Genomic DNA, 15,258 nt, shown 5'->3' with positions numbered 1-15,258 from the left:
GTTCACATGCGGCAATTTCACTTTGATTTTTACTGTTTTTTCTATTTTTTGGATCGGATTTTTATCTAAATGGTTTTCCCAATCCATTCATAGCCCGTTCCAGGTCTAGTTTTTGTATATCCAATGAAAATTCTTAGAATTGTACGTCAGGACTTGTCCTGCTATGTTTACAATTCAAAGAATTTGAATTGTATTGGGGCGCTGTCTTCTTTTTAATAGCCGCCCTCATCTTCTCAGCCGGCTATTATAGCGCTCCTATTTTTTTTTTACTTCGTCGAATAAAAAAAGTTTCGCTTTACCTCATTTTGCCGCCTTTACAACATTTTGCGTGAAATCTTTTTGACTTCTCTAGGCTAGTTTCTCTCTTATCTCATTCTGCTAAAAGTGATTTTGAACATCAGTTGCTCAGCAAAGCAATTCAAAATGAACAGAGTCAGTATAAAAAATTGAAGTCAGAAGTAGAAACGGGATAAACCCATAAAGCCCAATTTTAGATGCCCGCTATTTGAACGTCGTTCCTATAAATATTAGTTACCTCTCTCTAATGCTTATTGTTTTTGATAGTAGCCCCTGTAGCCTCTCTCTAAGAAACAGAAGTATGTTCAACTACGAAATGCCATCAAAATAAATTGGACTTAAAAAAATGTTTTTGTACAAAAATCTTTTTTTTTTCAATATCTTCTGTGATTTCAATCCCAATCATGCTTATTGGAATCAATGGCGGCTATTTTCCGGCAATCTGCCGGGTATGTTTTAAGATCCGTTCACACATGTTCATGATTTTTGAAGTCAAATTGGAGTAGTGATTTTGGTCACGCCGAAACAGGAAGTGGAGCGAAAAAGCGAGTGGTTTTCCGGCGTAAAAAATTTTCACTCTAAATTTAAAGTAGAGTGAGAAAACGGTGTTTGAACAAAAATTCGCTTTCTCGCTAGTGGTTTTTTGTTCACATGCGGCAATTTCACTTTGATTTTTACTGTTTTTTCTATTTTTTGGATCGGATTTTTATCTAAATGGTTTTCCCAATCCATTCATAGCCCGTTCCAGGTCCAGTTTTTGTATATCCAATGAAAATTCTTAGAATTGTACGTCAGGACTTGTCCTGCTATGTTTACAATTCAAAGAATTTGAATTGTATTGGGGCGCTGTCTTCTTTTTAATAGCCGACCTCATCTTCTCAGCCGGCTATTATAGCGCTCCTATTTTTTTTTTACTTCGTCGAATAAAAAAAAGTTTCGCTTTACCTCATTTTGCCGCCTTTACAACATTTTGCGTGAAATCTTTTTGACTTCTCTAGGCTAGTTTCTCTCTTATCTCATTCTGCTAAAAGTGATTTTGAACATCAGTTGCTCAGCAAAGCAATTCAAAATGAACAGAGTCAGTATAAAAAATTGAAGTCAGAAGTAGAAACGGGATAAACCCATAAAGCCCAATTTTAGATGCCCGCTATTTGAACGTCGTTCCTATAAATATTAGTTACCTCTCTCTAATGCTTATTGTTATTGATAGTAGCCCCTGTAGCCTCTCTCTAAGAAACAGAAGTATGTTCAACTACGAAATGCCATCAAAATAAATTGGACTTAAAAAAATGTTTTTGTACAAAAATCTTTTTTTTTTCAATATCTTCTGTGATTTCAATCCCAATCATGCTTATTGGAATCAATGGCGGCTATTTTCCGGCAATCTGCCGGGTATGTTTTAAGATCCGTTCACACATGTTCATGATTTTTGAAGTCAAATTGGAGTAGTGATTTTGGTCACGCCGAAACAGGAAGTGGAGCGAAAAAGCGAGTGGTTTTCCGGCGTAAAAAATTTTCACTCTAAATTTAAAGTAGAGTGAGAAAACAGTGTTTGAACAAAAATTCGCTTTCTCGCTAGTGGTTTTTTGTTCACATGCGGCAATTTCACTTTGATTTTTACTGTTTTTTCGATTTTTTGGATCGGATTTTTTTCTAAATGGTTTTTCCAATCCATTCATAGTCCGTTTTAGGTCTAGTTTTTTTAGTCAATGAAAATTCTTTGAATTGTACGTCAGGTCTTGTCCTGCTATGTTTTTTTACTTCGTCGAATTAAAGTTTTTCGCGTTACCTTAGTTCTTAGCTTGTTTAACATTTTGCGTGAAATCTGTTTGACTTCTCTAGGCTAATTTCACTCTTCTCTCATTCTGCTTAAAGTGCTTTTAAACAGCAGTTGCTCGGCACTCTAACTCAAATTAAACAGAGTCAGTATCAAAAAACGAAATCAGAAATAGAAACGGGATAAACCCATAAAGCCCGATTTTAGATGCCCGGTACTCTAACTTTGTTCTTAGTTAACATCTCTAATGCTTATTGGTATTGATACTAGCCTTTGTATTGTCTCACTCTGAGATATGAGTCTGTTCAGCAACGGAATGACATCAAAATAATTCGCACTTTAAAATTGTTTTTCTACATTTTTGTTTCCATTATTTTTCTCTTTCAAACCCAATCGCGGTTATGGGAATCAACGGCGGCTATTTTCCGGCAATCTGCCGGGTTTGTCTGAGTTAAAGTATAAATTTATTTGACCATTTTTAGTCCGTAGAGTGATCAATTAACAGTTCAGGTCAAAAACTTTCAATTCTAACATAAACTATCCAAATTACATTTTCATTATGGACGGTTTCGGACTTATCCCTTCCCGAAATCGCACTCTTTTTGAAAATGTTATTCATACTACTAGGTTGAACAGTGTATCCCAGTCAGTGGAGGAATGGTCTCAGGACAGTTCAAAGTACCAATCGGCCATTGCCCTCCTCGCCACAGAGGTCAAACAGGTCAAACACGCACTAGAGGTGAGGGCTTTGGAGTACCAGACACTTCAGCAGGATGTACACAAGAGGAGTGCCCAGATGGAGAATGAGTCACAGTCTATGGTAAGGGCCAGATTTCCTTTTCGAGGTAAACGAATGCATTCTTCAGGAGCCAGCGGCCCTACCAGATAAAGAGAATGTTTTGGTCCATTTTAACCTCTGTAATTTAACATAACAAAATATATCTTAATACATATAAAAGGGGCCTTACAGCTTGGGATATCGCGAAAAAGGAACGATTATACTAACAGGTACTTGTACATTTTTTTGTCTTCTATATCCAAACTTCAAAAAAAGCGTAGTATTAAATAAAATTAAGGGCACCGGCTCGTAAGGTTTTTCTAATCAATTTTGGGAGGACTAAGAAAAAATAGTTCACGTAGGTTTTTTTTTCATTTTGTTCAATGTTCTTGTCATCAGATATCACTCGAAACCAATTGAATGGTTCTCATGAGCCGAATGTTACTGGATTGTGTAATTTATTTTGCGTTGAAAATTAAAATCTTGATCTTTCTTTCACTTTTATTACCACTTTATTTTCGATCTCAATTCTTCACGTTTTCAATTTTTCTCTATCATTATACCTGTACTTCCATTCACTGTATTTTAACCTTCTATTGTATTTTTTCTGGGGAAAATTAAGATTGCAATTATCTTCTTCATCATAGCTATGTTCATCACCTCAACAGATCAAAAATTTAAAAATAACAAAGCAGTTCATTCCATTTCTCAACCAAGTTTTCAGTTTTCAGGTGTTCTCCTCATCAATTTTTCGTGCTGCTTCTGAAGCCTTTCCCCCATGCTTGATGCACGAAGTAGGCAGTTGCTAATAGTAACAACTTCCTCCGCTTTTCATGGCATTTTCGTTTTGCGATTCTTTTCTCTAGAGCTGCTGTCAATAATTAAAAAGCTGTCTACGGTAATTCACAAGAAAGTTGCCCAAAATCGGAATTTTTTTAGATTTTAGATTTTTTTGCAGTTCACGCACTTCCTTCTGAAATTGTCTTGCAGGTCAGACTCCTTTTTATCGGCACGCCATAAAATTGATTCTTTGTAGTTGAACGCATTAACTTATCATTCAGAGCAGAAAAAAACAACCGAATTTTTATGGACTGTTGTGAGTAGTGAAATGAATTGAGTAGTGAAGTGTATTGAGTGTATTGAGATAATTAGCTCCCCGCACTATGTATCGTCTATTCAAGTTATGAATATTTAATGTCAGTCTTGTAGAAGTATCGGAGAAAAAGTTTTTCTCTTGAGCCTTCCATATTTGGATCAAAGAAGCCACCGTTGTGAGACGAAAATTAAATCGGCTCATTAAATTTCAAATTTAAGTTCAACTTTTGAGTATTGAATAGTGGATTGTTGTTTAGTTGTTGGGAGTTTTTAGAATGATTAATTTGGTCTAAGAACGTTTCGGTTAGTAAATTTAACTTTTTGATAATAATAAGGGGTATGAACTCTGACCCCCCTGGGAATAGGAAGCGCAACGATGGTTGAGGGGGAAGGTTGCTCAGAAAGATTTGCTCAAGCTTAGATTTTTTTTCGTCCTGTTTGTAAAATCAGTTTAAAATAATCAAGCTTGTGTTTTTTATAGAAGATCTTATTGGCGCCTTCTTCTCTCAGAGTACATACAAACTGACGACGTCATATGCTTTGTTTTATTTTAATAGAATTTATGCAATGTCTGAAATAGATGAGGCAGTTAATTGGAGTCACAGTGGCTTACGATGTGTTTTGGAGTCCCGTAGTACCGTTTTCAACAATTTATCACAGTTTTTTTAGGTTTGTCATCTTCATTTATTTGTTGAACTTCAACAAATAAATGGTGTTGTGAAACATAAAAAACTGTGGCATTATAAGATTGTTGAAAACGGCACTAGGGGACTTCAAAACAAATCGTAAGTGTTGGGTTATGAGTTTTCGCAAGCGGAATAAAAAGCGTTTTTTAACTAAGTAGAAAAATTAATTTCTCGAAGTGAGAGAATAACAAGAATGATATTTTACAGAAGAATTTAGATATTTACAGGAGAGATCTGATTATCAGATCAAGATGATGATTTGGTTTTGGGGATGAAAAAAGGCTCAAAAATCAGCTGTATATATACCCATTATCAGTGCGAGAAAGTCAAGATACAAAACTAATCTTAGCACCATGATTTACAGTGGGGGTCGCAAGCGTTACCCAATATGGTTTGCTTTTGCAAATTTCCCAGAAATCAGTCGCAGGGGGTACTATAGTTGGTATGCATTTACACTTTTCTAAGAATTCGTTCACATTTCCGGCGGTATCACAATCAATCAATACATGGTGGGAAGATTTTACATGAAATAATCTCACTCTAATATTAGTTATCTAGATTCACCAAATTGAAACGAATTTTGATTCTAAGCACCATTTCTGGACGATTCATTTATATAAATTCTCTTATCAAAATAAATTTGCTTCTGCCTTTCTAATCTGGTAAGTTAAAAGTTCTAATTCTCACTAAGTTTAAGTCTTTAGTTTGATCGATGTTCTAACACCCCCACTCAAACACGCACTAGAGGTGAGGGCTTTGGAGTACCAGACACTTCAGCAGGATGTACACAAGAGGAGTTCCCAGATGGAGAATGAGTCAAAGTCTATGGTAAGGGCCAGATTTCTTTTTAGAGGTAAACGAATGCATTCTTCAGGAGCCAGCGGCCCTACCAGATAAAGAGAATGTTTTGGTCCCTGTAATTTAACATAACAAAATATATCTTAATACATATAAAAGGGGCATTACAGCTTGGGATATCGCGAAAAAGGAACGATTATACTAATAGGTACTTCTACATTTTTTTGTCTTCTATATCCAAACTTAAAAAAAAGCGTAGTTTTAAATAAAATTAAGGGCACCGACTCGTAAGGTTTCTTTTCTAATCAATTTTGGGAGGACTAAGAAAAAATAGTTCACTTAGGTTTTTTTTCATTTTGTTCAATGTTCTTGTCATCAGATATCACTCGAAACCAATTGAATGGTTCTCATGAGCCGAATGTTACTGGATTGTGTAATTTATTTTGCGTTGAAAATTAAAATCTTGATCTTTCTTTTACTTTTATTACCACTTTATTTTCGATCTCAATTCTTCACGTTTTCAATTTTTCTCTATCATTATACCTGTACTTCCATTCACTGTATTTTAACCTTCTATTGTATTTTTTCTGGGGAAAATTAAGATTGCAATTATCTTCTTCATCATAGCTATGTTCATCACCTCAACAGATCAAAAATTTAAAAATAACAAAGCAGTTCATTCCATTTCTCAACCAAGTTGTCAGTTTTCAGGTGTTCTCCTCATCAATTTTTTGTGCTGCTTCTGAAGCCTTTCCCCCATGCTTGATGCACGAAGTAGGCAGTTGCTAATAGTAACAACTTCTTCCGCTTTTCATGGCATTTTCGTTTTGCGATTCTTTTCTCTAGAGCTGCTGTCAATAATTAAAAAGCTGTCTACGGTAATTCACAAGAAAGTTGCCCAAAATCGGAATTTTTTTAGATTTTAGATTTTTTTGCAGTTCACGCACTTGCTTCTGAAATTGTCTTGCAGGTCAGACTGCTTTTTATCGGCATGCCATAAAATTGATTCTTTGTAGTTGAACGCATTAACTTATCATTCAGAGCAGAAAAAAACAACCGAATTTTTATGGACTGTTGTGAGTAGTGAAATGAATTGAGTAGTGAAGTGTATTGAGTGTATCGAGATAATTAGCTCCCCGCACTATGTATCGTCTATTCAAGTTATGAATATTTAATGTCAGTCTTGTAGAAGTATCGGAGAAAAAGTTTTTCTCTTGAGCTTTCCATATTTGGATCAAAGAAGCCACCGTTGTGAGACGAAAATTAAATCGGCTCATTAAATTTCAAATTTAAATTCAACTTTTGAGTATTGAATAGTGGATTGTTGTTTAGTTGTTGGGAGTTTTTAGAATGATTAATTTGGTCTAAGAACGTTTCGGTTAGTAAATTTAACTTTTTGATAATAATAAGGGGTATGAACTCTGACCCCCCTGGGAATAGGAAGCGCAACGATGGTTGAGGGGGAAGGTTGCTCAGAAAGATTTGCTCAAGCTTAGATTTTTTTTCGTCCCGTTTGTAAAATCAGTTTATAATAATCAAGCTTGTGTTTTTTGTAGAAGATCTTATTGGCGCCTTCTTCTCTCAGAGTACATACAAACTGACGACGTCATATGCTTTGTTTTATTTTAATAGAATTTATGCAATGTCTGAAATAGATGAGGCAGTTAATTGGAGTCACAGTGGCTTACGATGTGTTTTGGAGTCCCGTAGTACCGTTTTCAACAATTTATCACAGTTTTTTTATGTTTGTCATCTTCATTTATTTGTTGAACTTCAACAAATAAATGGTGTTGTGAAACATAAAAAACTGTGGCATTATAAGATTGTTGAAAACGGCACTAGGGGACTTCAAAACAAATCGTAAGTGTTGGGTTATGAGTTTTCGCAAGCGGAACAAAAAGCGTTTTTTAACTAAGTAGAAAAATTAATTTCTCGAAGTGAGAGAATAACAAGAATGATATTTTACAGAAGATTTTAGATATTTACAGGAGAGATCTGATTATCAGATCAAGATGATGATTTGGTTTTGGTGATGAAAAAAGGCTCGAAAATCAGCTGTATATATACCCATTATCAGTGCGAGAAAGTCAAGATATAAAACTAATCTTAGCACCATGATTTACAGTGGGGGTCGCAAGCGTTACCCAATATGGTTTGCTTTTGCAAATTTCCCGGAAATCAGTCGCAGGGGGTACTATAGTTGGTATGCATTTACACTTTTCTAAGAATTCGTTCACATTTCCGGCGGTATCATAATCAATCAATACATGGTGGGAAGATTTTACATGAAATAATCTCACTCTAATATTAGTTATCTAGATTCACCAAATTGAAACGAATTTTGATTCTAAGCACCATTTCTGGACGATTCATTTATATAAATTCTCTTATCAAAATAAATTTGCTTCTGCCTTTCTAATCTGGTAAGTTAAACGTTCTAATTCTCACTAAGTTTAAGTCTTTAGTTTGATCGATGTTCTAACACCCCCACTCAGACTTGCTGATTGCGTAGAGTCTGTTCCCATCAAAGCAGCTCTGAATGTTTCAACCTTCGATACGGGTAAAGATTTCGTGAAGATGTCGGCTGCCATTTTGTCAGTAGGAACGTAATGAATTGAGATAGTCCCATCTTCCCGAATGAAGTGAAATTTAGTCTCAATGTGTTTGCTCCTCTTGTGCATGACTGGGTTTTGGCACAATTCATTACAACTCTGGTTGTCCCCTCCAATTGCTTTTGGATGTTTCTGTTGGATGCCGAAATCCTCCAGAAGTTGTTTCAGATACAATGCTTCTTGAACTGCTGCTGCCATGCCCTGATATTCTGCTTCTGATGAAGAAAGAGCAACTGTGGCCTGCTTCTTGACACCCCAGCTGAGTGCTGCGTCACTTGCGTGGAGCTTGAAGTAGTAGCCCGTCTTTGGTTTTCTGTCTTTCACGTCACCAGACCAGTCTGCATCACTTTCCCCCCATAAATCATAACTAGCTTCTTTCGTGTAAGTAAGTTTTAAACCTTTTGTACCTTGAAGACATCGCAGAAGTCTTTTTCTGCACATCCAGTGTTGATTGTTAGGTGTATTCATGTGTCTGGACAGAATGTTGACTGTGAACATGATATCTGGCCTCGTCTGTTTGGCCAGATACAGAAGTGATCCAACCAAGCTTCTGTAGATCCTCTGGTCCGCTTCTTCGTCTCCGTTTTGTGCTGTCTGAAGTTTCAAATTCAAATCAGCTGGAATTCTTGAGGGTTTGCATTATTCCATTTGAAAACCGCTCGAGCATTGTTTCTATGTAGCGTTCTTGGTCGACTGTGACTTTGCCCTCTTCTTGTCTGATTCTTAGACCCAGAAACCAGTGTATTCTCCCTCTGTCTTCCATGTGAAATGTTGCTTTGAGTGCTTTTTTGACATCGGAGATCACTGTCATGCTTCATGATGCCACTATGGTGTCGTCAACCCAGACCAATATGAAGGTGTGACCCTCTGTCTCTGCTCTTGCGAACAGGCAATGGTCATTCCTGCTTCTGGTGAACCCCTGTCTCAGTAGGAAGTTTGCCAGTTCCTTAAACCAGTTGTTAGCAGCCTGTTTCAAACCATAAATTCATTTATTAAGTCAGCATATTAACTTCTCTCCATGTGATCCTTGTTTTACAAAATCCTGTGGCTATTCCAGATACACTTCTTCCTCTATTGGTGAGAGCAAGAAACTCGCCTTGACATCAAACTGGTGCATCACATGGCCCCGCTTCGCTGATAGTTGAAGTAGAATCCTGAATGTCTCTGGCTTACAGGTAGGCTCAAAAGTCTCAAATTAGTCCAGTCCTTCCACCTGTTTGAAGCCTTCCGCCACATAGCGTGCTTTGTAGTTGTCCACTTGACCACTGGGTCCCAATTTCTCTTTGTAGACCCATTTTCCCGGTTTGACGTTCCTGTCTGTGGGTGGTCTCACTAGGTTCCGAGTCTCGTTGTCTTGGAGAGCCCTGATCTCGTCCTTCATTGGCCGGTGCCACTGGTCCCAATCGTCACCATGCTTGGCTTCATAGACTGTTTTGGGTTCCACATAGTCATACTTAGTCACAGCAAGATGGGTCCTGACTTCTACAGAAAATTACGGAACATTCCTTGCTCCTGTCTCTCATCTGTCCGCTTGATCCAGTGCCTCTTCAAAGAAGCCAACTGTCTCTGACTGTGAGAAGTCCTCCGTTTCACTGTCTTCCAGTGACTCCGAGTCTCTGTCACTCCCTCTTGTTGCGGTAGATTCTTTATCCAGTGCTGCTTCCTCAACATCTGAGGCATCTCGTCTGTGTCGTTTCTGGAGTGTTCACGCTCTCTGCGTCATGTCACTCCTCCTTGATTGCAGTAGATGTGCCTTGCTCCTCTTTGTTGCCATCGTCTTGACTTGTTTCGGCTTCTTGGGCGTCCGCACACTGAGAACAAACTTCTTCAGGCTGGCCAGTGCTTCACTCTTTGCCTTAAGCAAGTCCACAAGCACAAACTTCGTGTACTGGTCTCCAAACACAATGCACAACCGCAACCCTGACAGTGACTCTACTCTGAAAGGTCCCATCACGTCTGTGAACACCCTCTCCAGCTTCTCTTCTGCTTGGGTCTCTGCCATTCTTGGTACTGGAGTATTTGTGATCTTGGCCAATGCGCACACATTGCATACATCATCGAGTTCCCCCACTGTCTCTGGTGCATTCCTGACTACATCCGTTTGATTCAAATGACCCAATGGTCTGTGCCACTTCCTTGCACTGTCAAGTTTCACGCTGTTGGAACTCATCTTGAATTCTAGAACGCTGCAGGGTAAGTAAAACAAATTGTTTTCTTGTGTTAGTTTTACCCGAGTTTCCTTCTAGAGTGTCATGCAGCTATTGCCTTTCTCGAAAGTGAAGCTATGTCCCCACTCCGTGCATATTGAGACTGATAAGAGGTTTGAAGAAGAGATTTGAGAGTCCGGCACACGCAAAACATTTTTGTGTTCGCATTGGAATTCCCCTTTGTTTGAGGTTATGCTGATCCTCACACAGCCTCTGCCCATCACTCTGGAAGCCTCTCCGTTGGGATTTCTGACCACTGATTGAACGGGCACAAAGTCCAGGAACGCATCGATATTCGTCACTATGTGATCTGTACAACCACTGTCCACTAGCATGCCTGCGGTCTTCCACTGGGTAAGAGCTGCCCAGTATTCCTCGTCTGGTGAAGCCAATGTTGGACCCATTGCCACTGACTCATGTTTGCCTCCATCTCTTTGTCTCTTGCATGCCTTGTCTAGGTGACCTTTCTCACCAGACTTGCTGCATAGTGCTGTCTCCTTCCTCCTGAAGTCCTTGGCAAATTGTCCAGGGATCCCACACACACAAAGCAGTTTCCTTTCATGGGTCCCTTCTTGAAGTCACGCTTCACTGCCAGTGCCACTGAACCTCTTTGTCCCTTGTGCCTCTGTGCTGTGTTCTCATGGAAGTTCTGCAGCCTTTTCCTCAACTCTGTGAAGGTCGTTGCCGGGTTAAAGCTTTCCTGTATAACAAAACTTTCATACCTCATTGGCAGACCATTGAAGACCAAGGCGTTGAAGAGGGTCTCTGAGACTGCTTCCCCTGCTTCTTGTAGCCATGTGGGCAACTCCTGTCCTCTGATGAAGAAGCTATCCAAATCCTTGGCATCCTCGAGCTGCAGTCGAGCAAGATGTGCCTCCAAAGTCATCACTGTCAGCGTCTCCACACTCTGAAATCTCTCCTGCAAAGCTTCCAAGCCTTTGCCCCATCTCCGATGCCGTCATCTCCCACACAGTCATGTCTCATCAGCATAAGGGTTGTTGCATCTAGAGTCAGTGCCAGATGGCACCACACATTGTTCCGTTTCTTCTTGATGTCTGCAACTTCCTTCTCATATGCATCTTTCAGCACCTTGTGGTTTTTCTTTTCATCATTGCTCGCCCCATTGTCTAGTGGTGCAGGCTTGTTTGGTTGCTCCTGTGTCCCAAGTAGTGATTTTTAGAGTTCCTTCGTCTGCATCATTGCCACAAATCTTGTGCTCCAGATTGGAATTCCTGTGCCTTTCCTGTGTAGGTCAGTAGCTTCACCTTCACTGTCTCTTGATCCATCGTAGTTTGAGCAGGCAAAATAGTTGTGAAAAGAAAAGACACCAAGTAGAAAAGGATTATGACTGTCAACAACAAATTAGTTTTGTTTTAGAAATCAGTTTAATGACTTAAAAAATTGCTGTGCCCATAACTTGTTGGGTTATGTGTTTTCGCAAGCGGAATAAAAAGCGTATTTAACTAAGTAGAAAAATTAATTTTGCGAAATGAGAGAATAACAAGAATGATATTTTACAGTAGAATTTAGAGATTTACAGGAGAGATCTGATTATTAGATCAAGATGGTGATTTGATTTTGGTGATAAAAAACGGCTCAAAAATCAGCTGTATACATACCCAATATCAGTGGGAGAAAGTCAAGATACAAAACTAATCTTAGCACCTTGATTTACAATGGGAGTCGCAAGAGTTACCCAATATGGTTTGCTTCTGCAAATTTCCCAGAAATCACGCGCAGGGGGTACCATAGTTGGTATGCATTTACACTTCTAAGAATTCATTCACATTTCCGGCGGTATCATAGTCATTCAATACATGCTTGGAAGATTTTACATGAAATAATCTCACTCTAATATTAGTTATCTAGATTCAGCAATTTGAAATGAATATTGGTTCTAAGCACCATTTCTTGACGATTCATTTATAAAAATTCTCTGATCAAAATCAATTTGCTTTTGTCTTTCTACTCTGGTAAGTTAAACTTTCTTTCTAATTCTCACTAAGTTTAAGACTATAGTTTGGTCGATATTCTAACAGTAAGCCGCTGTGCCTCCAAATAACTGTCTCATCTGTTTCAGACCTTGATATTCAGTCATGTAATAATTTGTATCTGACACCGACAAATCAGTAAGCAATTGTCTGAAAGTGTCAAAATTATATCTGATATCAAACGTCTCTCCTCAATAGAATTTTGATCAAGATTTCAAAGAAGTTAAATGAGATGCATCTAGAGTAGATATTAGTTTTGTTACATAAGTGTCTGAAAATGTCAAAATTATATCTGATAACAAACGTCTCTCCTCAATAGAATTTTGATCAAGATTCAAAGAAGTTAAATGAGATGCATCTAGAGTAGATATTAGTTTTGTTACATAATTGTCTGAAAATGTCAAAATTATATCTGATATCAAACGTCTCTCCTCAATAGAATTTTGATCAAGATTCAAAGAAGTTAAATCAGATGCATCTAGAGTAGATATTAGTTTTGTTACATAATTGTCTGAAAATGTCAAAATTATATCTGATAACAAACGTCTCTCCTCAATAGAATATTGATCAAGATTCAAAGAAGTTAAATGAGATGCATCTAGAGTAGATATTAGTTTTGTTACATAATTTGTAATAAAAAGTTCATCCGCGACTAGTGGTTTCGTCAAGTTTACCTGAATTTTGCCTGTTTGTTTCCGGGCTCTCCGTGAAGGCCAATTAATTATTAAAAAAAGAAGTTTAAGTTTTAAAGTTATATCGTGGTACTAACAGGCTGGTACAAAAATTTTCGGAAAATTAAAAAAACAAGTCGGCTGTTTAATTCATCAATTTTTTTGGCCAAGTTTTTATTTACTTTCCTTTCATAATTTGTTTTTTTTTGGGGGGGAGGGGGGGGGGCAGACAATTCGACTATACGTCTGCAATTGTTTTTCCTCCGCTAAGGCAGTTTTGTTTCCTTCAGAGTTCATTAGTTGCTTTCAAACGAACTTTTCGAACTTTGTATTAATCAGTTTGGTGCTGTAGTTTTCATGGAGTTTTGTAGTACCAGTTTTTGCCTGCTAGTTTAGAGCACATTATAGCTTCATAGTCGAGACCACTAGTTGATTTTAAACAAAATCTATTGCTATGATAGAAGTGCTGTAGGTGTTTTTGATCCCAGTTTGCGTAGTATCAGTTGTTGTCTGCTAGTTTAGAGCTTGCTAGATCTCAGTATCAGAGCTCATTAGTTGCTCCTAAATAAACTTTATAGCAATTATTTTAGTGCTGTAGGTTTTTTGCAAGTTTTTGTACCAGCTTTTGTCTGCTAAATTATATCTCCTTAGAGCTCATTAGTCGAGCTCATTATGTGCTCTCAAACGAACTATTTAGCAATTATATTTGTGCTCTAAGTAAACTTTATCCAAGTTTTCATCGTACCAATTTTTCGTCTGGATTTTTTTGTCTGACAATTTCAAATTTCTTGCTCAAAAATAGGATAGAACGTGAAATCCTGGAGGGCATTATTTTGCTGATCTTTACTCTTCGAACCTTTCTAGTCTCTAAGTCTACAAACTCACTGAAGCTGATGAGAAGACATAACATCATGTTGTGATGGTCCATTTTTGCGCGGTTTAGACTCAAATTACTTAGCCTCCTTAAATTACATAAAAGAAGCTATATCGTTGGCCTGCTTACGTTATTTTTCGTCTAAATCAGCTTTTTTGCTCGTAGTAATGCTGTATTACCGAATATAAAAATCACGATCGTTTTTTTATAATTATTATTAAAAAGTCTTGGACCTGCTGCACTACGTGGTATAATTTCAAGTGTGCGCGGTATAAAATTTTTCTATAAAGTTTTTCTATAAAGTTTTTCTATAAAGTTTTTCTATAAAACAAACCCTCATTAGCAAGCTGAAAGTCTGTATTCGTTAGTGTCTCTATTCCTCCCTCTTTTAACTTCTATTCCTCCTTAAGACAGCTGATAATATTTTCTTGAGCTTGATGATTTCTTGTGTTTGATCTCCCTGCTCATTCAACTAGTAAAAACGGACCTCTAAAATTTGCCCCTTTCCTTGGCTGCAATTTTTTCAAAACCCCCCTCCCCATTATTTGGGCAGCAAAAATTTTTGAAATATAACAAAACGTATTTCCTGTTCGGTATTCACACTCAGGCATCATGGGCCATAAACACTATAATTATGCCTTGAGCTGCACATGGTGAAGCGATTTCCGTAAAGCGATTATGCTAAAAGATTGCTTCTATCGATTTGTTGTTAATTAACCCCTCGAAAAAATTTGAGGGAGAAATTATAATATCCGACACTTTTAGGAGCAGGCAGGAGCTCAAACCTGCTCATTGGCAAATGCGTTAACTATTCCATGTATTTTTTAAATTCATGAATGCTTTTAATTACGTGGAAACTTTGGACTTTGCCGGGTAATTACCCTTAACTCTGTTCCATAGGTGTGGTTGGAACAATTATTTGATATAGCATGAATTGGTTAAGTTGCTGTATCTTTTCACAGCAGTTCTTGTTCGGTACGATATTTTTCGCTGTTTTTAGAAATCAGTTTTTCAGTTTTAATTGCTACAAGATTCAGTTTTGAGTCTGTGATCAGTAATTAATTGTTCCGACCCACTTCTTGTGGGGGAGGAACTATATACTCAAATGGGTTTTTGTGTTCAGTCAATTTTGGCCGATCGATATAATCATCGTACAAAGTTGCGACCAGTATCATTAGAAAGCCCGCAAGGCGTAGAATATGCAATTCAAAATAGAATTTTTTAAAATTTCGCTTTTTACAGGGAGTCATCGAGATTTTAAATTTTGTGAACATTCAGCCGAATTACGTTGCTTTCGTTCAAACTTTCCGTAATTTTTGTCCCAATGTTTGGCAATTTTGCTAAAATATGTCGAAACTGTTAACAGTAGTGATGCCGGATTTATCTTTAACAAAAGAGGAGGGTTGCTGAATTGTTCTAGCCGAGTTTTTTGGCTAAAATGTAAGCTAAATTTTGGATATTCACACTTTTTT

At 37.6% G+C, this 15,258-nt stretch overlaps 1 protein-coding gene across 3 annotated transcripts in view; it reads left to right on the top strand.

Annotated features, from left to right (window-relative positions):
* The window catches only part of LOC142344782 (uncharacterized), a 140,926-nt gene that overhangs the window by 7,869 nt on the left and 117,799 nt on the right, over positions 1 to 15,258 (top strand). For all 3 annotated transcript variants that reach the window (XM_075396720.1, XM_075396721.1, XM_075396718.1), the window contains exon 4: positions 2,702 to 2,894. In XM_075396720.1, coding sequence (XP_075252835.1) covers positions 2,702 to 2,894 — 193 coding nt within the window. The remainder of the gene's footprint in view (positions 1 to 2,701; positions 2,895 to 15,258) is intronic.

Source organism: Convolutriloba macropyga, chromosome 8 (genome assembly GCF_964194025.1).
Source record: "Convolutriloba macropyga chromosome 8, txConMacr16.3, whole genome shotgun sequence".
NCBI lineage: Eukaryota > Metazoa > Xenacoelomorpha > Acoela > Convolutidae > Convolutriloba > Convolutriloba macropyga.
The sequence above is the reverse complement of the archived record's forward strand: the minus strand, read 5'-3'. Positions and strand labels throughout refer to the sequence as shown.